The following is a 26,074-nucleotide window of genomic DNA, read 5'->3' on the forward strand; positions in this document are numbered from 1 at the left end:
TCATTTCCAGCCCCGCCTCAGCCTGCTCTCCCTCAGGCGACTCCACGTCCCCACCGCCTCCTCCGCGCCACAACGAGGCTCCGCATCCCAGCGGCCACCGCGGCGCGGGACACCCACCGCGCTGCAAACTACACGTCCCGGCGTGCACCGCCAATGGCCCCAGCTGGGCGCGAGCGCTATGCACGCTGGGACACGCAGTCCTGGCCGGCCTCACCAGCACCCCCCTCCCCTCTTCCCGCCACTCTCTCGCGGCGCCTGAACTTCCCGCGCACGCTCTGCGCCACGTACGCTCTGACGTCACAGGGTGTCACAGCGCTGCACGCACCTCCCGCCCGCCCGCGGACCCAATCAACAGCGCCGGCCTTCGACCCGGCGCCGAGCGCGAGCGGCCGCGCGCGCGCCTGCCCGCCCCTCCCGCCGCGTCCGCCGCAGCTGCCGCCCCCGCCCCGCCGCCCCCGGCCCGGCCCGGCCCGGCCCGGCCCCTGCAGCCGCGGGCGAAGTGGAGCTGGCGAGGCCGGGAAGACGCCGCCGCCGCTTTCTGCTCTCCTCCTCTCCCTCCCCCCCGCGCCCCGGCCGTGTCCGTCAACATGGCGAGCGCCTCGTACCACATCTCCAACCTGCTGGAGAAAATGACATCCAGCGACAAGGACTTCAGGTGGGATCCGCCGCCGCCGCCCCTCCGCGCCCTTAGTCGGCCCCGCGCCCGCGCTGCCCCTGCGGCCGCCTGCGCGCCGGCCCCGGGCCTGGTGCCGCGGCGGCCCGGGCGGGGGCAGGTGCCCGGCGGCTGGGCCGGTGCCGCGGGCCCGGGCTGTGTCCGCGCCGCGGCTGCGGGGATGGGCGCGAATCTGCTGGTGCTACCCCGGGAAGAAAGTTCCCGGGAGGGGAGCGCCCCTCCTCGCTGCCCATGAAGGACGGGGCGCGGCGGTGCGGGCACCGACGCGGCCTCCATGCGTCGTGGGCAGAGATCTCTAGCAGCCGGGAGAAGCCGAGCGGCCGCCAGGTTTGCTGACTTGAGTGGTGATAGGGGAGGGTGGAAGTGAATTCCTGATCTCGCAGATGTTCAGAAGCCGAAGGGACGAAGCTCTGAGCAAGCAGCTGGCGCTGCATTGAGAAGCAGAGGTCGGGTGAGGTGACCTCCCTCGTCTCTTCCCAACTTCTAAAAACATGGATCCTATGATTCTACGAATAGGAGCAGGAAGGGGCAGCCAGCACAGCAGGCTCGAGAGGGTGCGATGGAGGGCCACGAAGATAAAGGGACTGGAGCATCTCCCTTATGAGGAGAGACTGAAGGAGCTGGGTGTGTTTAGTCTGGAGAAGAGAGGGGACCTCATTAATGCATAGTTATTTCAAAGCTGGCTGAGGATCGTGCCAGACTCTTTTCAGTGGTGCCCAGTGACAGGACTCAGAGGAACGGCCATAAACTAAACCACAATAAGTCTCACCTCAAGATGAGGAAGAACTTTGTTACACTGAGAGTGGCAGAGTGCTGGAACAGGCTGCCTAGGGAGATCATGGAGTCTCCGTCTCTGGAGACTTTCAAACCCCACCTGGACACATTCCTGTGTCACCTGCTCTAGGTGACCCTGTCTTCGCAGAGGAGTTGGACTGGATGATCTGCAGAGCTCCTTTCCAACCCAAACGATTCTGTGATCCTAAGCTCACATTCTTCTGGATGCTCTATCTTTTAGTCAGTGGGGTTTTGTGCTCCTCACATAGTTTGGTACTGCCCCTGTGCCATCCAGAGAGAGAAATCCAGAATCCTTGTCTTATGGGGACAAGACTGGAATTTAATTTTTGAGTTCAGGATCTATCACAAGAGCACTACTTTTTAGTGGATCATTTGCTTGCTTTGTAATAAATTAATAGCAGATAAAATGCAAAATGTCAGAAAATAAATAATACAAGTAAGCTGTTAAAAACCAGCAGAGATAATACATTTACACAGTACCTTTAGCAAAGCATTAAGTTAAAAATAATTACATGGTTTTTGTATTGAGTGCAACCAGAATGTCACGTTTGAAGGCTTTACTTGTCAATGAGAGTATATCAATACAGACAGGGAAAAAGCATAAAATGCACTTGTGTTTTGTTGTTTTGCTGCAACATTACAGCACCTAGTTTGTGATTAAAGTAGATGACATCCAAACAAATTTTTTCTTAGTAGTTTAAAATTTAAAGGAAAACAGAGGTGGTGATAAAGTTAACTATAGGGTTGGGTTTTGAATAATCTTGTTAGGTTTTGACAGAGTGTTTTAGCACTGGACACAAATATGATGTGGGATTTTTCTGTCAATTTCTTTCAAATTTTAATAGCATGATATTACCTGGAGAGTTCAGACTAGAAATTTTGGAAATAATAATTAAAAAAAATTGATTAGTCTAAAAAGAGACAAACCAGAATTGCCTGATTTCTTTAAATCATTCTGAAACTAGACTTAAACATTTTTTTCCTCTAAATGTTACAAAATATTTTTTACTTTTTTTCATGCTAATTTGTTTCTGTGATTAAGTGAGATTTCCATTTTGTACTTATGGGGAGGATGACTTACTGAAAATTCCAATGGATTTGTGACTGAATTCTGACTTGTATGAGTTAAAAACTTTCTGTATTGAAGGGGTAGGTTATACCTGTCCAGTGCAGTTGTAGCAAACACTTTTTTATTCTTAGCATAGATTAAAATATAACTTTACAAACCATAAAAAATGAGTGGTGAAAGACCTTTACCAACTGACTGTTATGGAATAACATTCTATGAAACTTTATGTGTATTGTGTATTTGCATAATGGATAAAATAGTATTTGGTTCTAGTAATTGTAAGTGTATTTATTCTTAAATCACATATATTTGAATAGGGACAGTGTAGTTAACTTGTTGATATCAGGGTGCAGAATGCAAACCACTCAAGTAAGCAGTCTACTGCAAAATGTAATCCTCCTTTTTTTGGATAAACTGATCTGTCCCATGCAGAGTTGGAGGAATATGTACTTCTTGGAAGATGTACATACTTGCAGTTTTATTGTCCACACGGAAACTTGGGCTTAAGTCTTAAAATGAGCAGTCATGTAAGGTGGCAATTTACAGTCTGGCTGTGGGAGAAGGAGTGTCCCCACTGCAGGAGGAGAATGACTGCTCTGAGTACAGAGCTGCTGACATGCTGCCTGCTTTGCACCAGGTCAAGTTTGATGTGCAGGCAGAAGGAGTTGTGACTAAAAGTCAGTCACATTGAAACGACTCAAAACTGTTTCGAAGAAGCAGCTACCTTAAACCTGCCTGGTCTCCCCACTCCGTTATGGTGTTTGGGTTGGTTGTCACGTTTCAGGAGAACTCAGTTGTAGTTGAGGAGGGGGCTGCTAGTGCACTGAGGATGTGCAAGCTCTGCTTAGTTTAGGAACTGACAAGTAGGTGAAGAGTGGACATGAACTTCTAAGGTTAGGAAATAGGAGCTATTGACCAAGGAAGTGAGAGGAGGCTATTAAGTTTTTAAGAGAAGGAGGTAAGTATAGCAGTAACTTGGAAACTGTTTTTGAGTGTTCTAGTACTGTGTGACTTCATGTATATCCTTAAATTCGGTCCTATCTATCTGTTACCTTTACTTACCAAGTAGCCTTTTTCATTGCTGTGCTTAAAGGCTGATGCTGTTTGCATTCACAGCCTGTTTTTGTGCACATCTGGTTTCTGTCAGACTGTAGACTTGCTTCAGTGGGACTGTTGGGAGTGAGTGAAAAAGGAGTGGTCTTATCTTAGAAACACCTTGAGACTATTAGACTGGGGTTATTAAAAGACAGGACAAGTTGAGGTCCATTATGTGAGGTTAGGCATCTGGCATTTGTCGTGCATATCAAGATTATGCAGAGTCTTGGCTTTCGTTTTCAGTAAAAGGTAGTATCTGGCGTGTCAAGCTGCAGAGATAGCCCTCCAAGCATGACCTGAGCTAAAGTGATGTCTGCTTGAGGCTGATGTGCCTGAAGTCCAGATGTCACCCTTAACTGTTTAACTACAAACCCTTGTTGTCTGGGGCTTCGAATGGGGGTTGGTGTCAGTACTGAAGCCCATGGGATTCATAATTGAGTAATACATCAGTACTGCTGCTTCTGAGAAGAGAGGGCACTCAGAAAAGAAATACGGATTGTGACACAGACTTCAGAAGGAAAAGAAACAGAAGGCATAAAGGCAATATTTTTGGAAAGTAATTTTTCAGTATGTTCTTCTATTGGTGGATATGACTGTTATTAAATAGTAAATTAATTGATATGAAAGATGATTTTATTTGCTTGATCTCTCAAGAGTTCATTTTGTTCTTTAGTGTAGCACCCTGTATTGTGGGCTGGATAAATGTGATCAGCTGTTTTCTGGGCTGTAAACAAGCTACTCTGTACAAGGCAAGAAAATGAAAAACACATGGAACATCAGCTTAACTTTTATTTCTCCCTTCATTAATTGAAGTTTGGCTTTTGTGAATTTTATGGGAGAGTGTTTGAGAAACTATATTTTGCTTCTTGCTTAAAACCTGTTTTAAAATAAACTCAGAGCAGAGATAATTTTTTTAACAAAGTTTTAAAAAAAGCTTGTTTTTTACAATGTCAGCATAGCTAATGAAAGGACTATTTAAAATCTGTGAAAGTGACAGTTTTTCTTCGTGGAGGTCATGTGGAATATAATGTAAATGCTGGAAGTAAAATAAGTAGCTGTTCTCATAACAGAAAGGTGATGACCTAACACAGTTATTGTCATTTTCAAATACAGTTTTTCTTCCTTTCTGTTTTATAAATGTTACTTGTATCACAAAACAGACAGCAGTAATTCAATCTGAAATGTGATTTGTTTGATAACAAATGATGGAAACAGAATCTTGAATCCTGAGCACTGTGAATAACGCGTATTCCTTTAGCAATAATTATCTTACCATCTTTTGTCAGGTTTATGGCTACTAATGACTTGATGACAGAACTACAGAAAGATTCTATCAAGCTGGATGATGACAGTGAAAGAAAGGTGGTGAAGATGATTTTGAAATTACTGGAAGATAAAAATGGTGAGGTGCAAAACTTAGCTGTCAAATGGTAGGTATTCTTTTTCTGTGTTGTAAAGAATTGAATGATGACTGAACAATATAAAGCACCTTTGAAAACTCAAGCAACCATTGCTACATAAAATAATATGAAATTGATGTCCACAAAGGAACCCTTGTTCTTCTAGACTACCTGCCTTAATTGTTGTAACTTAAAAAACTACAATTTGTTGACATTGGGGATTAGTATTTGGGGTTTCAGGCACCAGATAGCACATGCAGTCCTTGCTGAAAGTATTCGAGTGACACACTTGTTCTTTGGTGATAATTCGTGATTGCTAAATAGGTATAAAAAGCTTATAATTCAGTGGTAGTTGCCATCTTGATATTTGACGGTGAGACCTTAGATGATGTGCAGGGGAAGAATTGTAGTATTGGAGTAGTTTTCAAGCAGAGGTGAAAACATAAAATGGTAAAGATATGGCCTCAGTTATCAAATGTGGAACTTACCTCTTCACTAACATTGAGAATACTGTGTTAATGGTTTTACAAGCTTTAAAGGAACTGTAAATGTTTTATGGGGTCAGGGTGCATTTACTTGCCTTTCAGAGACTTCTGTTGCTTCACTGCTCTCTCTTCCTCACCTTATTGAACTTTACATATGGTGTGACTTCTCCAGAGCACCCTTTGAAGAGGTGCTACATTTCTTATGACTTCTTGTTCTTAGCTATTCTGACTTTTCGTGTGCTTTAAAGAGAGCCTCTCTTAAAAGGCATATAGTGTTCCTGAAAATATTTCTTGTTTATGAGCTCAGGGTTTTTTTTAATAGTCCATATACACTACTTATATTCTGTGAGGTATGGATTGAAGTAAACTTGGTACACAAGAGCTTGAGAAGTTTCACATTGTGACTAGCCAAGTTTGTTTCAGCTTGTTATTCTTCGTAGTTTGCCCTGTCAGACTAGCAAAGTAGAAAAAACCTGTGTGCACCTCTGCTTATGCACTTAGAAGCAGTGCTTGCTTCAGCTTCTGAAGTGTTTTAAGTGATGGTCACCGAAATCTTGCACAGACAAACTAGTGTAGGAATGTCAAGTTTCAAGCCAGATATTAGGTATATTAGCACTATAATTGTCACTACTTTTTCACTACTGTCACTGGGGATACAGTCTTGTTAAAATGTGTTTTACCCATCTCCTCTTCACAACAATACAAAATACGCTGTTTCTTTTTAATTCAAACTTCTGGAATGTCTGAGTTCCTCATGGTTCCATGGCTTTGAAACAGATTGCTTCTGCTCAGTCAGAAGAGCATATTGTTGTGAAACTTGGCTCAGGCTTAGAATTGTCTTTGTATGAGTTAGCGTTTTGTGGCAAAGTTACATTGCAGCATACATGCAGTACTCATTTCTAATGTACATCCTAAAGTTGTCCTGAAGTCTAAATCAATGCACATAGACACATATATCACCATCTTAAATGGCAGTGTCAGAATTTAGGATTGAAAGTATAAGTAATGCTTACTAAAACATTAAAGAAAGGTTGCAAAGGGAAGAGAATGGGAAAATAGATTACTTCCTCTGTGTGGGCATGTCCTGTTCTTATTAACAGTTCTTCAATTTTTAAAGTTTACTTGATATATTGATAAATCTCATGGATTTAATTAATGTGACAGAATCTCTTCCAAGCTTGGAGTGTTTTTAAGAAATCCAAATAAGGAACAGTGTTAAATTTACTTCAATGGGACAAGAAACGTGGAAAAGTTACCAGGTGAATTATGAACATCCATATAGAAGGTGGACACGTGTACATTCTGGAATGCATCAAGTTGTGTTGTTTTGGTTTTTGTTGGCATCCCAATCACTTGCAGATATGCTTGAATACAAAAAAATCCCCGCCACTCTTTTAGAGTGTTCTCTTCTTAAAGCAGCTTGTACTCAAAATACTGTTCATGACAGTTTTAAGCATAATGCTGCTGCTGCTTCCTGTTAGCTGTTCTTGTACTCCTTGTTCCTTTTCTCACACTGCTTCTTACCGGGTTTTGTTACAGACTCGTTTGGGGACTTAGTTTTGTTTTGGCTTAGTGCTTACCTCCTGCAGTCTACCTGTTGGTAGAAGCATTGGTGGGGATGAAGGATGGGAGAGGCTGAACACTATTAAGCTATAGGTTTTTTTTACAACAGTTCAAGCCCATCTGAAGTCTTCCATCTCCTACAACACTGGGTGTAAGCCTGATTCATTGGGAAGTTAATTTCAGCCAGCATATTTTTCTTGACTTTAATTTTAAATATTTTGTGCTCTTGTGTATTTCTGTTAAGGATTTCTTGGCGCTTTCAGCTGAGGAAAGCATAAACTGTGTTTAGATCTCTCAAGTTAAATGCTGTGGTGAACTTCAGAGACTATCAGCAGTAACTTTCATTAGACTGGTACTTGACCCATTAAAGTAGAGATTTCCTCTCATAGAAAGAGGATTTAAGACTACCCAATGTACTTTTCTATCTGCTCTTGAGATAGATTTTTCCTTGAGGAAGGGAGAAAAGTGTTGCAGCTTGTTAGGGGAACTTCCTCTGCAGGTAGATCAGTGGAAACGCTCTGAATGAAGCTCTTCCATAAGATTCACTCTTTGAAGATTCGATTCTTGAGGTCACTGCATACGGCAGATTTAAAACAACTCGGAGCAGCCATAAAGCAGTATTTATTTTTAGGCAAGCGTAGCAACAAGTGAGCAGTGTTCCTGGTTTTGCCTTATCCGCTGCTTGCTTTCACACTTGAGTAAGAAGAGCTCTATTGGTTAAAAAGCAGATGAACTTTTTTCTTACTGTCTCTACAAAGCACACTGGTGATTTTGTTCTTGCTCCTTTCAATTACATTACGCTGGTTTGGGGCAGCATTAAACATGCAACAGCAAAGCGGAAGTAAGTTTTTGGGTTCATGGGTACTTGGGTAGCTACCTTGCAAGATGATTGTCCAGTTCATTTCTGAATAAAAATGGATATTAATGAGCTGCATTAGTACTCTTGGAAGTAAAAGTTGGCCTGCTGTAATCTTTGATCCTACAGAAGGGAACTGAGTTTTATTTGTTAAGCTTCTTACTGCAGGCAGTAGATGAAACCTGTGTCAGTAATGGCAGGTTGTTTACCTTGTTTTTCTTAACTGCTTGTAAAATGTTAAATGTATTTTTGTTGTCTCCATCTTTTTTGAAGGAATGGTTTATGTTTTACCTGATAGTTGTAGGCTGTTTTCCAGTCAGGGAGTGTGGAAAATGCTATTCTTACAACGTATTCTTAGTTTATAGCTGTAAGCATAGTCCAGCATGGTATCCTGTGCATCTTGTGGCAGCAGTAGTTACACTGCCTGTGGCTTTTTAAAAATTCTGTGCATCTGGCTTGCTCAAGCAGTGTGGTTTTTCTAAGCACAGGTATTGTGTTGATATTGCTTGTTCCTCATTGCTCATAATGTCGGTAATGCTCTGTTGGCCCAAATTGCACATTAATTGTTTCATGTGTTCAGTGTTGCAGTTTAAGGATGAACTGTTTCTCATTTTGAACACTTTGATATTCTGCTATTTAAACCTATGCATAGAATTTTTTCTTGGTTCACACTGTGAAATATTTCCTGTAACCAGTATGAAGACAAACATACACATATCTATCTATTTATGGTGGAAAAAAAAGGTGGGATTAAAGTAAGCACTTTCAGTGATTCCTCCCTTGTGGTACTGTAGTTTCTCTGCATTTATGAGAGTAACTTGTCTGGGCAGTAGTTCAATACAGGGAGCTGTGCCTGACGCTGTGAGTCTGAGTCATTAGTGTGAACAGGATGATGCATGTATTGGCTGCTGTGTGGCTGATCCAGTTCAGCAGCTTTAAAGCATTCTCAATACACTACTGCACATCATGCTTTACTAGTGATTTGAATTTTTTTTTTTTTTAATTTTTAAATTTGTGAATTTTAATTCTTCCTTGTAAGTAAATGTGCTTATTCCATAGCTGTTAAAACATGCCAGTTGGAGATTATAACTGATTATATGTTGGTGTCTGTCTTCCTAATACGGAGCTATGCTATGAACACCTTTATTTACAAATGTGTGTAACTTAAAGGAGACGGTGTTTTGTTGTTTATTTCCGTAGGCATCTGAATGAGCTTTTTACTTTGAGAGAACCTAGACACAAATTATTGGCTAGTGAAAGGGAAAAGTTCAAAGAACACTTTAAACTATCCAAACTGGCCTTCAAGTGTGTAAAATACAGGCTTAAGTGCAAAAGCTTTGTGGTCAGAACTGATTTTATACAAGAAGGTTATAGTTTATTTTCAACTTCTCATAAGATTGGTTTGTAATCTGGGACTAATAATAAGGTCTATAAGTGATATCTACTGATTTTGAAGTCCAGAAAAGCTTGAGGTAATATTTTGTAAATTTTACTTCACAATTGTTATGTTTGCTTTGCTGAACTAATAGGTTGAATAAATAGGACTGAAGATGCTGATTCTTTTCAGGTAGAATGTGGCTTAATGCTTTCCAGAAACTGTAATTTATAGTGTTCGTGTGAATATCATTCCAGTGGTTTGGTCATCTTTAAAACATTAACAAAGAAGTGTTTCCTATTCTTAATTGAGATGAATCTGATTGACTGGCCCTTGCTGTGATTATTTTCATTAGTCATAGGTTGCATTTGAAAAATAAGTATATTTAAATCAAAGGAATTCAGTAGATGTTCAATGGTTCAGGTTTAAAACAAGGGGTTTTTAACCTTGTATACTGTAGTCTGTTGACTGAAATGCATAGGAAATTTAATTTCTGTGGACTACTATGGAGTCATTTTACCGTGGACTTCTATAGGTTTCTGTTCTAGTTGATTTGTGCTTGTGTTGCTTGCAAAACAATTTACTGTGCACCAAGGGTAGCTGAGTGCAACAGTGCTGTGAGTAGCCACTGACAGTGGTGTGTATTTGAAGAGAAATTGTGTATATATAGAGTCAGTGAATCACAGTGAAGGGAAAGCTTGACTGAAGAGTGAAATGAAGTTGTGGAGAAAGCTGTGGACTTTTTCAGCAACTGGAGGAAATGTTTTAACTGCACCCAGGGATGGCTTGATGTATTGTGTCTCAGAGATAATTATTGGTAATAATCTGTGTTTGCAGATGTTTGTGTATGGATTTATCAGGAGTTTTTCAGTTAGAGGCAAAAAGTCTTTACCAGTATCAGTGTTCAGAAATTATTTTAATAATGCGTTATTAATTTAACATTACTGAAGCAGTAAAAGGACCAGATTAGATTGTGGATATGGTCCTCTAAACCCCTACTCTCGGGAGTTTAATGGCTGTAGAGATAGTTTAATTGAATCTAAGGAATCCAGTGCAGTGCCCTTTCCCTAAATTAAAGGGCAATGTCAGGTTAGGGCATGAGGTCTGACTGCCTTAATGAAGGGGGCTCTGTCAGAGCTGTTCATTTCTGCAGGATCTGCTGAAGCAAGTGAGAAACCATCCATTACGTCTTCATTTCTGTGCACTTAAAGGGCTTCTTTTTATGCCTTTGATCAGATACCAGTCAGTATCTCAACTAACAGTTCTCTTGAGATTATCTGTATGCTGTATCTTCTAAAAATGTAACCCCAAAGTTGTTCTCATGTATTTATTTTAATGTTATCTGTAAATCTCCATGAAATACTCTGCAAAATTAGTAAATTGCCATCTTCCTGAGTTTGTGGCATTGATGTGATCATAAAGCAGCAGTTTCAGATGTCTGTGCCCTAGTTTGACTAATGTCAAATAAGTTCCAAGTTCTGTGCATTAACAAAACTGAGTTAGTTGTAAGTGATATTTCAGTGCCTGGTTTTGGCAAATATGTTTTGTCTTTGCTGCCTCCCTCCAGCCCTTCTCCTGGCCCACACATGTATTTTCAGCAGGTTTTACCACATGAGTAGGGTGGGCAAGGAGAGAAGGAAACCAAGCAGGTTATGGTTTGTGAAGGAAGGCATGGAAAGTGCTATATGTGATTACCTTGGGAATTGCATATTCCTGGGTGTTAATCTAAGTGTTGTGCCTCAAGTGCGAACACTGTTCTGAGTTCATGGGAGGTAAGGCATTGTGAGCGTGGCCATTGAAAGAGAAGCTCCAGGTTTGCCTAACATGGTGACAGACCACTGATGCCAAAATTTTGAACCTTACTCTGGTTATTGTCGTACAGTAAGTCACACACAGTGCTTGAGTGCAAGGCCTTGCTTGTCCATGTCCTCCTGTTTGCATGTCTTGCTTTCTGCCTTTTGCTTCTGCTGGGCATTTTTTATAATAATTAGGTCTTGCCCCTGTGAATTCTTGGACCAGGGAAAAAAGGGTAGCAGCAGTGGGCTACATACAATAAGTTTGGGGATGGAAGATGTATTTTGGGTTTGTCTTACTGCATAGAGCCATGACCAAATCCAAACGTTCTATAGAATAAAGATGCGGTAATTAAGAGTATTGCTTACTTGTCTGTGAATTAAGCAGGCAGTGATGGTCAAGCATGTAAACTGATGGCTCTGGCTTAGGTTAATTTTTGTTATAAATCTTGTTGTCAACTGAGAAGTAAGAGGGACTCTGGTTTTGAGACTGAAGCAGAACAGCCGTACGAAAACTCCAGCTCCAAATAAAAAATATATTAAACAAGTATTTTGTTACTAGATTAATGGAGGCAAGTTATCAGTCCCACCAGATGAAGGTTTTCAGATTTTAAAATTCTGCTTTGTGTTGCTACCAAAACCAGCCTTAAGTTTATGAATTGAATGCAAAATAGTGAAATAATATTGTTGCCAATGTAATACTTTCCTCTTGTTTATACAGCCTGGGACCTCTGGTGAGTAAAGTGAAGGAGTATCAAGTGGAGACCATTGTAGATACCCTCTGTACAAACATGCTTTCAGATAAAGAACAGTTACGTGACATTTCAAGCATTGGTCTTAAAACTGTGATTGGAGAACTCCCCCCAGCTTCCAGTGGTAAGGCATTTTGTACTCAAGGCTATGTAGTTGTATCATTTACTAATTTAAAAAAAACCAAAAGTTAGGGATTTTAGGGAAGAGGATTCAGTTAATTTGGCATTGGAGCTAGTTCTGGTTAGGGTAAAAACATATGGCACAAATACCCTTTCAGATTCTCCTTCTCTGACTATATTGCCAAATTCTACTAGTTTAAGAAATTGTTTTTTACTGAAGGATTGCATTAATGTGGAAAACAAGCTCAGAGAATATGAACTTCAGTATAACAAGTTGAGTGTAAAAGTTTCTATTTTAATAATTGCCTGGTGGAGCAGTTATAGGCTGCAGTAATATCTAAATCTCATCTTGGTTTTTGATTGATAGTACACTTTAAAATTGATTACAACTCTTGTATTTTTCTTTAACCATCTGATTTTTTTGTCTCACTTTCCAGGAGTTGTTTTGGGAAGTACCTTGTGTTTCTGACAGTTGCCTGTTAAATTAGTGAAAGTCTTACCTGCAGGTTTAAACGAAGGCAGTCCTTCCTCTAAAAGAGATACTAATGTTGAACAGCACATCAGTTAATAGCATTACTTTTTTACTCAAGTGCTTCTCAGATATCATAGTGTAGGATATCAATGAGAATAGAGAGTGATTTAAAAGGCTTTGGAAATTACATTTTTAGAGATTGAGGTCCCTTGAATTAAAAAAAACCCCTCTGATTTTAATATCCTTTTTGAAAATTGACGTGTAAATCTTGCTTCTATCAAACAGCAGTGAGATGCATAAGCTTTACATAAATAACTAATTTTAAGTAAATTGTTTTAAGCTTTTACACTTTTGTTTGCCTACACAAAACAAAAGGAGATTTTTGGTGGAGGTGAAGCTCAAACAAAAATGTAGCAAAATCTTTCAATATAATTAATATTCCTAATATAAAAATAAACAACAATTTCTTGCTCCTAACTCAAATACAGATTGTTGTGTCTTTGTCTTAATCTTCATGATAACACAATAGACTGTCTACTTGTTATATTTTAATTTTAGTTGTAGTTAAGAATGAGCCACAATACATATAAACTAGATTTACCATAGGTTGGAATGGTGTTAATTTCACATTGAAATTCGCAAAATGTGATTAGAAGAGTTTCATGCATGTGAAGATGAGTACTAACCACTGGGCAGTTGTTACCATGACATGAGTTCCTTCTCATAATTACTTGAAACAATGTTAGACAATTGGAGGAAGGGGGAACTATGAAGTTGTTGTAAAGACATTTTTACTTGTATTTTAAAATACTTTGGAGATAAACTTTCCCCCCTTTCTCAAATGTTTCAGTAGTATTTCAGGTACTTTTTAAGTAGCTTCTTGTGCAAAGTTGTTTTATTTTGCTTTTTTTTGCCATTCTTTCGAAGTGGCTCTATCTACTTCTGTGCTTTTCCTTACCATACGGTTTATGCCTTCATTTTTACCTATAGTCCTTTCACTTACTGCTCTAGACTTGTTGTGGCCTTCATTTTCCATTGCTTGCCCTTCCAAAATCAGTGTTTTTCTGTTGTGTATACCTTCTGGGACAAGAAGCCCTCCTGCTTAGTGTGTTTGTACATAAAGAGTCTTTCAGCACTAATGCAGAGCGTACATGATATTAATAAACACAGTGGCTGTTTAAGCTTGTTTTGTTGGGTGGAAAAAGCTTCTTTATGTAGATTCAGTTGCTTTCCATAGTCACAAACATGATCTCTGGTGTTAAAAACTGTATTTTTTTAATATTATGGAAATGCTGAGGTTTTGTTGTACTTTCAGGTTCTGCCTTAGCAGCTAATGTTTGCAAAAAGATCACAGGGCGTCTCACTAGTGCTATAGCCAAGCAGGAAGATGTGTCTGTTCAGCTTGAGGCACTGGATATTATGGCTGATATGCTGAGCAGGTAAACATCCCTCCTTTAATATGCTGGTGAATGCTCATAAATATTCCTTAAAGCTTGAACTTCAGTTTTCCAAATGTTAAAATCAAATTACTCAAAAGTTATATGAAATAATATGGTAATATTAAGTGTAGATGAAACTTAATTTAAAAAAAAAAAGTGAATATATTGAAGATAATTGATTGATAGATCAATTATTATTTAATCTTCTGAGAACTGTAGTTTTAAGCTTATTTTAATGTTTATTGTTTTGAGGGTATATTTTAAACTCATTTCTTCTTTTAAAAAATTCCAAAAACTGAAATTTAAAGACTTGATTGGAATCTTTGTGATGTTTGGGGAATATTTGAAGGATTGTTTTACAGTATATGAACAAAGTTATCTAGATTCAATTGGTTTTGAGTTTGTGTTTTGTCTGTTTTAAGGCAAGGAGGACTGCTTGTTAACTTCCATCCTTCAATTCTGACCTGTCTGCTCCCCCAGCTGACCAGCCCAAGACTTGCTGTGAGGAAAAGAACCATCATTGCTCTTGGTCACCTGGTTATGAGTTGTGGCAATATGGTTTTTGTTGACCTCATTGAACATCTGTTGACAGAGCTGTCTAAAAATGATTCCATGTCAACAACTAGGACCTATATACAGTGTATTGCTGCTATCAGTAGGCAAGCAGGTCATAGAATAGGTAAGAAAAAGACATAATTTATCTTTTACCTTGAAGTTTTTTGGTGAGAGTAATTATTTAGCTTGGTTTTTTCTCTTACCAGGTGAATATCTTGAGAAAATAATTCCTTTGGTTGTAAAGTTTTGTAATGTAGATGATGATGAACTACGAGAGTACTGCATTCAAGCTTTTGAATCTTTTGTTAGGAGGTAAGTCATTCATGGGTACCTGTTTCAGGCTTTCTTAAGATCTAATAGTGTGTCATTTGGTTGTAAGCTGTCAAGAGAGAGTCTCCTTCATACAAAATATTCTTGCAAGCTTTGAGCTGGAACAGTTCGTATAACTCGCTGGTAACTTATCTCTTAAGCAGTGTGTTGTGTCTGTACTGCTGTTTGTGCAAACAAGAGGTGGGAAGTATTCTAATAATATTTGTGTCCAATAGTGGTGATAAAAAATTGGTATCCAAAAGCATATCTGAGTCCTTTGCAACCTTCCAGTCTAGCAGATCCTGTTACACAGTGGCATTGCCCTTTCTGATCTTCCCTTCGAATTTCTGTAGTTCAGATGGATGCCTTAAAGTTGTCTTGGCTAATGTCTCCAAAGTACTGTATGCAACATGAAATCTTTTAGGAATGTTTTAGTACTTCAGAGTAATTTGACATTGATTGTATTTTTATCTTACACAGGTGTCCTAAAGAAGTTTATCCTCATGTATCTACTATTATAAACATTTGTCTTAAATATCTTACTTATGATCCTAATTACAATTATGATGACGAAGATGAAGATGAAAATGCTATGGATGCTGATGGTGGTGATGATGATGATCAAGGTATATTCTCTTTTTGGTTTGGGGGAGAGGATGAGCTTTTGATCCTGCACCCACCTGAGAAAATTGGTATGGGTGGTATTACTCCTGAGTTCCAGTATTTGAATGACTATTTTGTACCTCTTTTAAACATAGCTAATGAACTCACTTCTTGGAATAAAAGTATAGGATGTTGTTGCTGGAGATCAGTAGTTCTGAGGGTGAACATAAAAATACAAGATAAATATTTTTAAAATCCTTGAAAGGTGGAAAAATCAGACGTGTGTGGCATGATATAACTAAAGTAAGAACACCAATTAATGAATGGAAAATACATATACAGCATGGGAAAGGCTTCTCACTACTTTCCACTATCATATATTGGTACCTATTGCATAAAATCAGAATAGATTGGAAATGGCTCAATATTTTTCGATAGGATAAAAGTGTTTCAGACTGAAAGGCATAAGGTATTTTATTTTTAATATGGTGGCAAGCATTGCCAGATGTAAGCTTTGTGAAAACTTGGACACACAAGTAATCTGAACTGAGATCATAACATTCTCATTACTTAAGGAAGGAGTGAGCTGCATAGTTGTTGCTTTAAGACTTGAAAAATCTATATTGTTTGTTTTATACTTTTTTGTTATTTTTGGGATGCTGTATAGTTTGATCCACCCCTAGAAAGAAGCAGACAATAATTTGTTGAATCTTGATCAGCTAGTATTCATTGTTCCTTTGTTGTTCGTCACGACTAAGGAGGAATATGCTTTAAATCAGTAGTGAGGCTGGAAATATGATGGGGAGCTCCTCTTCCTGTTTGCAGCTTAAATTAATATGTGTGCAAGACTAGCATGAAAAAATTGGTTTAGAATTACAAGTTAGGCTGTTTAGAAGGCTTTTATAATGTATGGTTTTTAACATAATTCTGAACCTATTTCTTAGTGCATCTTATGCAAAGAACCCAACTGTGTTCTTTTTAATTGTTTAAAACTTGATGCTTTGCTTGTCTAGACTTGAACATATGCATTTATTTTTTCAAGGGAGCGATGATGAATATAGTGATGATGATGACATGAGCTGGAAAGTGAGGCGTGCAGCTGCTAAATGTCTGGATGCTGTGGTTAGCACACGACATGAAATGCTTCCAGAATTCTACAAAACTGTATCTCCTGCTTTAATAGCCAGATTCAAAGAACGTGAAGAGAATGTTAAAGCAGATGTTTTTCATGCATATCTTTCTCTTTTAAAACAAACTCGACCTGTGCAAAGTTGGCTTTGTGATCCTGATGCAATGGAACAAGGAGAGACACCCTTGACAATGCTTCAGAGTCAGGTTATTTGTGAAGATTTTTGTTATCTTTGAGAAGACATATTGAAGTTGCACCCTGTTCATAAGGATAGTTCATTCAATGTGCTTTATCATGCTTTCTTCATACACAGGTTACAGTTTATTCCTGTAGTACTAACACAGAGAGCAAGCTGGGTAAACTGGCCCAAAAAAAATGCAGCAGTAGTCTTAGAAACTGAAATTGACTTGTACAAATGTGCTTATTTAATTTCAGTTGTTTACTCACCTGCAAAAGTTGCATGTCCTATGTCATTTAGCCAGATTGCCAAAGCAAGAGTTACTTTGTGCGTTCTATATACAGACATAAGCTCTAATGATCAAGATAAAACTTGATCTGCTGCAGCGTATTTTAGTTGCAGAATAAAAAGGGTAATGCTGAAAAACTTCTCTAAGGGAATTATTTAGCTGACTTTTCAATTGTTGCTCTCTACGGTTTTATTAATGCAAATCACCTTTCAAAGCTAAATTACTTTTTTTTTTAAAGCAATTATTTTGAATCTTTATTTCCCAGTATTTCTATAACTTCTCTAGTTCTGTAGAGAAATCAGAGGGTTAGGTTGCACATATTTCTTTTTATCCCCCCCCAGTGATCAATAATGAAAGAAATGCCAGCTATTGAATCAATTAACAGATGTGTGATGATTACAGGTTCCCAACATAGTTAAAGCCTTGCACAAACAGATGAAGGAGAAAAGTGTGAAGACACGTCAGTGCTGCTTTAACATGCTGACTGAGCTAGTAAATGTGTTACCTGGAGCCCTAACTCAACATGTTCCTGTACTTGTACCAGGTATGAGAAACACAGCATTAACTTAAATATTTATTAATAAATGGTATGTGAAATTCTGAAATATCGAAATATTTAAGTCCTGACTGCACATTTTGCAAAAGCTTTGAAGTGTAGCTTCTGTTGAAATAAAATGGCAAAATAATCAGCTATTATGTGGATCCATATAAATATTTTAGTTATATATTTCCATTAATCCTGAAAAGAAGATTGAAGGTTTTTTCTTCTTTATAAAAAAAAAGAAGTTTATTTGCTTCTTAATTACAAGATCAAACTGCCTTCTTTTCCATCCCAACAGAGAAAAATACTGTCCATAGTTCAGCTTTTAAAACTTAAAATGTTGAAATTTGAAGTAATGGTGGAAAGTAAGGTTGGAAATGTTAAAGGTTCAGAATTTCTTTATAATTAAGAAAATATGTCATAAATCATTGAATGGCCCATATCTTTTCATAGAGGAAGCTTAAAAACTAATTGGTTGAATAAAGCGATGCAAGGGGTTTGGAAGCGTTCAGAAGGATGGGGAGCCAGAAGACATAAATTCAGTAGAGCTGCCTTCCTTCAGAAATTTTAAAGTATTATAGCAGACTCTATAAATACCTGGCCTAAAAATACATTTTTTGGTTTCTTCCAGGAATAATTTTTTCACTGAATGACAAATCAAGTTCTTCTAATCTGAAGATAGATGCTTTGTCCTGTTTGTATGTGATCCTCTGCAATCACTCTCCCCAAGTCTTTCATCCTCACGTTCAAGCATTGGTACCTCCAGTTGTAGCTTGTGTTGGTGACCCATTTTACAAGATAACATCAGAGGCACTTTTGGTTACCCAACAACTTGTGAAGGTTATTCGTCCTTTAGACCAGCCTACTTCCTTTGATGCTACCCCTTACATCAAAGATTTGTTTACTTGTACAATCAAGAGATTAAAGGCTGCTGACATTGATCAGGAGGTGAAGGAAAGGGCAATATCTTGCATGGGTCAAATAATTTGTAGCCTTGGTGACAGTCTAGGCACAGACCTGCCTAGTACACTTCAGATCTTTCTAGAGAGACTGAAGAATGAGATCACTCGGTTAACTACAGTGAAGGCCATGACATTGATTGCTGGTTCTCCTTTGAAGATAGATTTGAGACCAATCCTTGGGGAAGGAGTTCCTATTCTTGCTTCTTTTTTGAGAAAGAACCAGCGAGCTTTGAAGCTGGGTACTCTTTCTGCGCTAGATATTTTAATTAAGAATTACAGTGACAGCTTGACAGCTGCCATGATTGATGCAGTCCTGGATGAGCTTCCACCTCTGATTAGCGAAAGTGATATGCATGTATCACAGATGGCCATCAGTTTTCTGACAACACTGGCTAAAGTATATCCTTCCTCCCTGTCAAAGATTAGTGGCTCCATTCTCAATGAACTTATTGGGCTGGTAAGATCACCCCTACTTCAGGGTGGAGCACTTAGTGCCATGCTAGAATTTTTCCAAGCTTTGGTTGTGACTGGTACAAATAATTTAGGCTATATGGATTTACTGCGCATGTTAACGGGTCCAGTGTACTCGCAGAGCACAGCACTTACTCACAAGCAGTCTTACTATTCCATTGCCAAATGTGTTGCTGCCCTTACTCGAGCCTGCCCTAAGGAAGGACCGGCTGTTGTAGGTCAGTTCATTCAAGACGTTAAGAACTCAAGGTCCACAGATTCCATTCGTCTTTTGGCTTTGCTTTCTCTTGGGGAAGTTGGGCATCACATTGACTTAAGTGGACAAATTGAGCTGAAGTCTGTAATACTGGAAGCGTTCTCTTCTCCTAGTGAAGAAGTCAAGTCAGCGGCATCATATGCCTTAGGCAGTATTAGTGTTGGCAATCTTCCTGAGTATCTGCCATTTGTCCTACAAGAAATAACCAGTCAACCTAAGAGGCAATACCTTCTTCTGCATTCCTTGAAAGAAATAATTAGCTCTGCATCAGTGATTGGTCTCAAACCATATGTTGAGAACATCTGGGCCTTACTCCTGAAACACTGTGAATGTGCAGAAGAGGGTACAAGGAATGTTGTTGCTGAATGCTTGGGCAAGCTTACGTTAATAGACCCAGAGACTCTGCTTCCACGACTGAAGGGATACTTGGCATCAGGTGAGGAGTAGTAGTAATGCATGTATGTATCGTAGGAGATGGCTTTATGATACCTATTAATAAATTGATTCGTTTTTCAAATTATTTCCTTAAATGTTGTGATTCTCTTGAAGTTTTGCTCCCCCCCACCAAACAGTGGTTAAGGTTTTCTATTTTTACTAGAAGTTGTTAGTCATGCACAACAAGAATTACTTGTGTTCTGCTTTCAGACTTTATATTTCAATTAACAATGTTACATTTAAGAAGGAGCTATAAAATTAAAGGAGAAGGAGCATGGGTGACTAAGGGACAAATTAACAAACCAATTGCAACATTTTGAGCTTTTGGTGTAAGTTACTATGTTCCTAATTTTCAGATAAGGGTTCTGAAATTTTTGAGGATTAGGAAGGACCTTTGCACATAATGAATCAGTCTCATATCAAGAACCATATTCACATGTTTTCTTCACGTGTTTCTGCTGTAGAGGGGAGAGGTTTTTTGTAGGCCTATTTGTAATCATAAATAATCTGTTTTAATAGGCTTATTGTTCAATTTTTCTGTAGGAGATAACATTACATGGTTATTACAATGCTATGATATTTTTCCCGTTTAAAATGTTTTCTCCATAGATTTGAGTTACATATTGCACTGCTAGTAATAAATAGCATTTCTTGTTTGCTGTTCTTATGAATATTAGAAGTCTAAGAGGAATGAGTGGCATTGAACATGATTTAGATTCTGTTGTTTTTCTGTTCTAATCTTGCATGTTCACACCTTTGTTTCATATTAGGGTCCTCATACGCTCGAAGTTCAGTGGTTACTGCTGTTAAGTTCACTATTTCTGATCATCCACAACCCATAGACCCACTCTTGAAGAACTGCATAGGTAAGTACTCTACTTATACTGACAGCTTCTATGTTTTCAGGCAATAGAATTACATTTAAAATTTGTTCTTTGTGTTACCAGAAATAAATATTTTGAAGATACTAGAATTAGCTGCTAGTGATAACTATTAGAAGAGTTACAAGATATTTCCATAATAGCCAATTATTTATATTAACAGTAATTTATTTGAATTCTGATCAGTAAAAACAGTGTGATTAAAAAGTCTATGTATTGAATCTGTGATGGGCAATACAAGAAGCTAGGGTTTTTAGTAGGATGGGATCCAAAAGCTGATTTCCTTTCCTGTGTTTTTGCAAAATTATATCAGTTTGATGTAGTAAGGTGTACTATATTCACCCAGAAGTGTGGTCTTGGGAATATTTTACATTCAGTACTTAAAACATGTATGCTTGTGTGAATTATTCTGAGTATTACCAGGTTTTGAATTGTAAACATAGGTTGTTACGATTCTGTAATGCTTATGGTCTGAAAGCATTTGGAATTGTGTATATTTTTATACAGGGATAATGTAATCAGAGCTTTTGATGTAACACCAGTATGATAAAGACCTATGGGATGCTGTGACTTTTTTTATCTTTTCTCATTTGTATAACCAAGTATTGTAGATTTTTTTTAATATGGTATGGTGAATGCTTTATGCTTGATTAATTGCAGGTTTAAAGATCTATAAAAAAAATCTGTGCTTCTTAACCTAACGGGGCAAAAAGATTTATCCTTAAAAGCATAAAGTTTTATGAAAGAGCAAGGTTTTTTTTATAGGGAAATGAAGTCAGTTACTATGTATTATTTTCATCACTAAGCACTTTTTTTTTTTTTTTAAATATTCAAGAATGATGCTTGTAGGTTTTTTCCCCCTCCCACTGAAGCTGCCATGCCCCTTTGGTTTCTGGAAATATTTATTGATTGAAATTTGAAATGCTATCAGTATCTAGTGCTTTAAAAATCTCAGTCATTTGGAGTTTTGTCACTCAGTTTTTTGGTGGGTGTTTGTTTTTTACACCTTGTTGGTTTTCTCCTTCGAAAATGTTCACTCCTCATGGAAGTTGCTAGTACAACTTCACAAACGTTCAGGATATATTCATGCCGTCATTTATTTTTAAAAGGCTGTGTTATGGAAGTGTAGAAAAATCTAATTTAAAAATGCCCAAAGGTAGGATGGATTGGGGAGATGTGGTTCTACATTAATATATACTGAGTAGGCCTATTTTATAGTAATTTAGGTATTCTCAGTGTATGCCCATTTGGGGGTTAAAAATCAGTATGTTGATAGTTTCCTTTAGCGGTGTTCTCGAATTCCTGAACTGCAGAAATTGAAATTGGTTTTCTAATGCATATTTTGAGAGAATTTTAATAAGTGGAGAAAAGGAAAGGTTAAATGTAATTTTCATTAATTTACATGCTGTATCTTTATAAAAAAGTTGAAATGTCATTGTGATGGCCATTTATTTTGATAGTGTTTCTTCTACTACTGTTTCATTATATGAAATACTATATAATAATTTTATTAATACTTTTTATATGATTATAATTAATCTTTATTTGTGTAATCACTGAAATAGCGGGTGTCTGTTACATTAAAATAACTTGTCCACTAAATAGGTCTTTTTGAAAGTTTAAAACTAAGCAAAGATATTTTTAAAGTTGCAAATGAGAAAGATTCTCATAGGTTCTTTCTTACTGTATGTGTTTGCAGGTGATTTTCTGAAAACTCTGGAGGACCCAGATCTCAATGTCAGGAGAGTAGCCCTAGTGACATTTAATTCAGCTGCCCACAATAAACCATCTTTGATAAGGGACCTCTTAGATACTGTGCTTCCTCATCTTTACAATGAAACAAAAGTCAGAAAGGAATTAATCAGAGAGGTATGTTAACTGAGAAAAACAGTGCTAAATATATGTAAGTAGATTATTTTTTTTTAAAGTGTGTTATTTAACTTTTTTTTTTTTATTCACTCACAGGTGGAAATGGGACCATTTAAGCATACAGTTGATGATGGGTTGGACATAAGGAAAGCAGCTTTTGAGTGCATGTATACTCTATTGGATAGCTGTTTGGATAGACTAGATATATTTGAATTCTTAAACCATGTTGAAGATGGTCTGAAGGATCACTATGATATTAAGGTTAGCTGTCATTTTTCTCTGTGAAAGCAGGAACTTTGTCAAAGTATTTTTTAAATAGTGAATAGACTGAAATGGTAAAAATATTACTTCATGTGCTTAAGTACTTCACTACATTTGCCATTTTCATTAAAGTGTGACTGTTCAAAAGGTTACACAGCACTGTAGGAAATATATTTCCATATCTGTGCCAGGCATAACTGTTGTTGAATTGGGTTTTTTCCTCACCCTAGATGCTCACCTTTTTAATGTTGGTCAGACTGTCTACCCTTTGTCCGAGTGCGGTGCTGCAGAGATTGGACAGGCTCGTCGAACCTTTGCGTGCTACATGTACAACTAAGGTATTTCCGTTTACTTACGTTCATTATTTTGTGTTTTCTTACAGAAATATAAATGAGCTTGTGTGAGAAGAATACCTCTGTACTGCTGCAGCATTTCCTGAGTTATAGTTGATAAGATGCAGTAGGCAGGATAATTAGATTAGAAATGAATGAATCTTTGTACAAGTGTTAAATTTATTTAAATTACAAATGGAGAGGTAGATTTGTAAGCTTCTTTTTAAAAATCCTCTGTTTCTTTGATGCCTTTTCTTTTGTTCCTTAAAAATTTATCTGCCACTTGGACAACTTGTAAATCTCACTTCATTATAAATAGTAAAACTGGAATACTGAGAGTTTTTCTGACTTCTGATGATGGTGTTATTTCAGACAAGCATTTGGCTGATGAAGGCAGTGTAAAGTAGTCCTGGTTTTGTTAGGCTTTTTCTCATTTACCCCACCTCTTCTTCATGTATATTACAAGATTATTGGATCTTTGTAATTAGTCTCCTTCCATTCCTGCTCTGGTCTCGATTCACCTGCATGCTCTGACAGTCATTTATTGCCTGATTTACCTTGCTTTGCCATTACTATAGTCTGTTATATTTCGCATAATGAAAATTGACTGCCTTTAATTATAATTTATGTTTGTATCACTGAAACGTCTTTGAGAATTACAGCAGAAGGTTAAGCAGTTATTCTAATGAAGGTCAACTTTTAAAAAAAGTTCTGTTCTCTGGAAGCTGGGAGTACTGCAATTATAGCAGTTTAATGTCATTTACTGACCTTACTAGCTAAAGGTTGGCTGCGATAAGTGTTTTGATTTGGTGATTGACTTGGCAGCTTACAACTTTTTTCTGCTTGCCTTGCAGTGTTGAAGCTTTGGTCTATTTGTAAACTGCTGGTAAAAATTCTGCTAAAAAGATGTTTGGGAGTATTTTTCATTTGATTGATTTTTTTAAGAGCTTAGATCATTTTGTGAGGAAATATGGTTTTTTAAGGTACATTTTTTAAGGTGGGTGTAAGAGGGAGGGTTAAGTAAAGTTTCAAACATATTTTCATTATTTCCGCAGGTAAAGGCGAACTCAGTGAAACAGGAATTTGAAAAGCAAGACGAACTAAAACGATCTGCTATGAGAGCTGTAGCAGCACTTCTAACCATTCCAGAAGCAGAGAAGAGTCCATTAATGAGTGAATTTCAGTCACAGATAAGCTCTAACCCTGAGCTGGCAGCCATCTTTGAAAGTATCCAAAAAGATTCATCATCCACTAACTTGGAATCAATGGACACTAGTTAGATGTTTGTCCAAAATGGGGACCATTATGTTTAACCATATGATGCACTGAATTGACAGGTTATGAGTAAGAAACGGAAAAAGTATCTAATCTATACATTGTTCCACTTTATTTACCTTTATGGGGACAGTTGGCTTTTCCCATAATTGCTTTTCTAGCATTTATTTCAGAAATGTATTTCCATAGTCCAGAGTTTAACCACTCTTGTTTCAGTGGATTTGGCCACATTTGGGAATTAAAAAGTTGACTCATGGTGTATGGAAATAAGTTCCAGCATCCATTTGCCCTGTAATGCTTAGGATTAAAATGTCAAAATTTTGTGACCATGATTTTTTTTTTCTTCTATTCATTCTTTCTACTTGTAAACAAAAAAGGGGGGGAGGTGGGAATCAAGTGTCTAGGTGCACCATGTTTTTTGTATAACTTTTTATTCTTTTTTGTTTCAGCTTCATAAATTGGTTTGGCTGGCAGATGAATTATGTGTAAGATTTATTATATTAAAAAGAGAGTTTGGGCACAGTTCAAAAAGAGCAGACATAAATGTCATTTTTACAGGTGTGGGGACTAGAAAACCAGTATCCCTGTTGTGCACACTAATTTTGCATGAGCAAGTTTACAAATATATATTGTCTGTAAAACAGCATGTGCAGTTTATTCGTAATGCAAGTTAAAATAAGTTCTACTGTATCAGTGCAGTTTTCAGGTATTTTGACATACAGGCCATTCATACAGGAAGGGGTGAATGAAAGTTTGTTGTCTTAACCTGGCTTTTTTAAATGCCAGTAATATGACCCTGCAGATGTTCTTACAGTAAACATGACAATTTCTGCAGTTTTCATGAGTTTTCATTCCCAAAGACTGGATCCACTGGCACTGAGGTGGGCAAACCCTAAGATTGAAAGGAAATGAGATGGAGGTAAAATGAGCAGAGAAAACAAGAGCTGCTCAGTGGCTCCTGAACTCAGGATTCAACATTGCTTTTATTATAAAAGTATGAAGGAGGTTTCTTCAGAGGGTTCAATCTCTTATTCTTCATCTGACAGCTTTTGTTAAGGCGCTAGTATATGGTGTTACCTAGACAAGTGTTGCCAGACCATCATTTTCTTCTGCCATGTGGGACCACCAGTAGGCTGCAATGCTGCAAGTGTCATACAGTATTCTGGTGAGACAGGAAACAGGGAATGGCCAATAGACTGGAGAGAGAGAGAGAGCAAACAGAAGAAAACATTCTTCTGTGGATATGCTAAATTTAGAAATTTAGAAATGGACCAGAACCAGATAGCTGGCAGTCCCGCAGTGAACTGGATTTGGGAATTTAATAACAAAAAGATGGGGGACCACTGCCTCATTACTTGTTTCATGCAACTGCTTAGTTGCCTTTTTCTTTTTTTCCAAGTCAGATATGAATTTTAATTTTTTTAGTTAACTGGCATTTTTTTAGTTAGTTTGTTATTTTGGAAACCTGTTACATGGGTACGTGGCATAAGCTGCTACAGAACTAAACAAGCATTCATTTTTATGACCTCAGAGACAGTTCCTGTGAGCATTGGGGCTTGGGGGCAAAATCTTCACCTTATATGCTTGCAGCTTGGGAAAAGCAGAGGAGATACTGGTACATTTAACTTTAATAGAAGGACCTGAACAAAGAAGTCTATGAACTCATTCAGTAGTAACAATTCTAATGCTGTAGAAATTTTTGAAAATGTAGCTTTCTCTGTCTCCAAAGTCTTCATACTAATGTAACAATTGTCTTCTAGAAGTAGAAATAAATGAGATTAAACATACCAACATATCTAAATGTCATGAAAAGGAGTGGGATGACTAGAGAGAAACCATAC

General features: G+C 38.0%; 1 protein-coding gene across 1 annotated transcript; it reads left to right on the plus strand.

Moving 5' to 3' along the window:
• The first annotated feature begins 440 nt into the window (after positions 1 to 440).
• CAND1 (cullin associated and neddylation dissociated 1) lies at positions 441 to 24,565 on the plus strand. Its single transcript, XM_068998707.1, has 15 exons — positions 441 to 655; positions 4,919 to 5,062; positions 11,826 to 11,980; positions 13,764 to 13,887; positions 14,310 to 14,566; positions 14,649 to 14,754; positions 15,232 to 15,377; positions 16,397 to 16,689; positions 17,353 to 17,494; positions 18,123 to 19,616; positions 20,386 to 20,481; positions 22,196 to 22,365; positions 22,462 to 22,626; positions 22,857 to 22,964; positions 24,014 to 24,565. Exons 1-15 carry the CDS (start codon positions 588 to 590, stop codon positions 24,236 to 24,238), a joined length of 3,693 nt encoding a protein of 1,230 aa, XP_068854808.1. The 5' UTR covers positions 441 to 587; the 3' UTR covers positions 24,239 to 24,565.
• The last annotated feature ends 1,509 nt before the right edge of the window (positions 24,566 to 26,074 follow it).

The sequence above is a fragment of the Aphelocoma coerulescens genome, chromosome 1A (assembly GCF_041296385.1).
Source record: "Aphelocoma coerulescens isolate FSJ_1873_10779 chromosome 1A, UR_Acoe_1.0, whole genome shotgun sequence".
Classification (NCBI taxonomy): Eukaryota; Metazoa; Chordata; class Aves; order Passeriformes; family Corvidae; genus Aphelocoma; species Aphelocoma coerulescens.

What these genes read in the sequence shown, in the direction of transcription:
- CAND1 (XM_068998707.1), top strand. Translation starts at nt 588, where the DNA reads ATGGCGAGCGCCTCGTACCACATCTCCAACCTGCTGGAGAAAATGACA. An exon ending in TGGTGATGATGATGATCAAG is followed by an intron (nt 15,378 to 16,396) that starts GTATATTCTCTT and finishes TATTTTTTCAAG; the next exon opens with GGAGCGATGATGAATATAGT. An exon ending in TGTTCCTGTACTTGTACCAG is followed by an intron (nt 17,495 to 18,122) that starts GTATGAGAAACA and finishes GGTTTCTTCCAG; the next exon opens with GAATAATTTTTTCACTGAAT.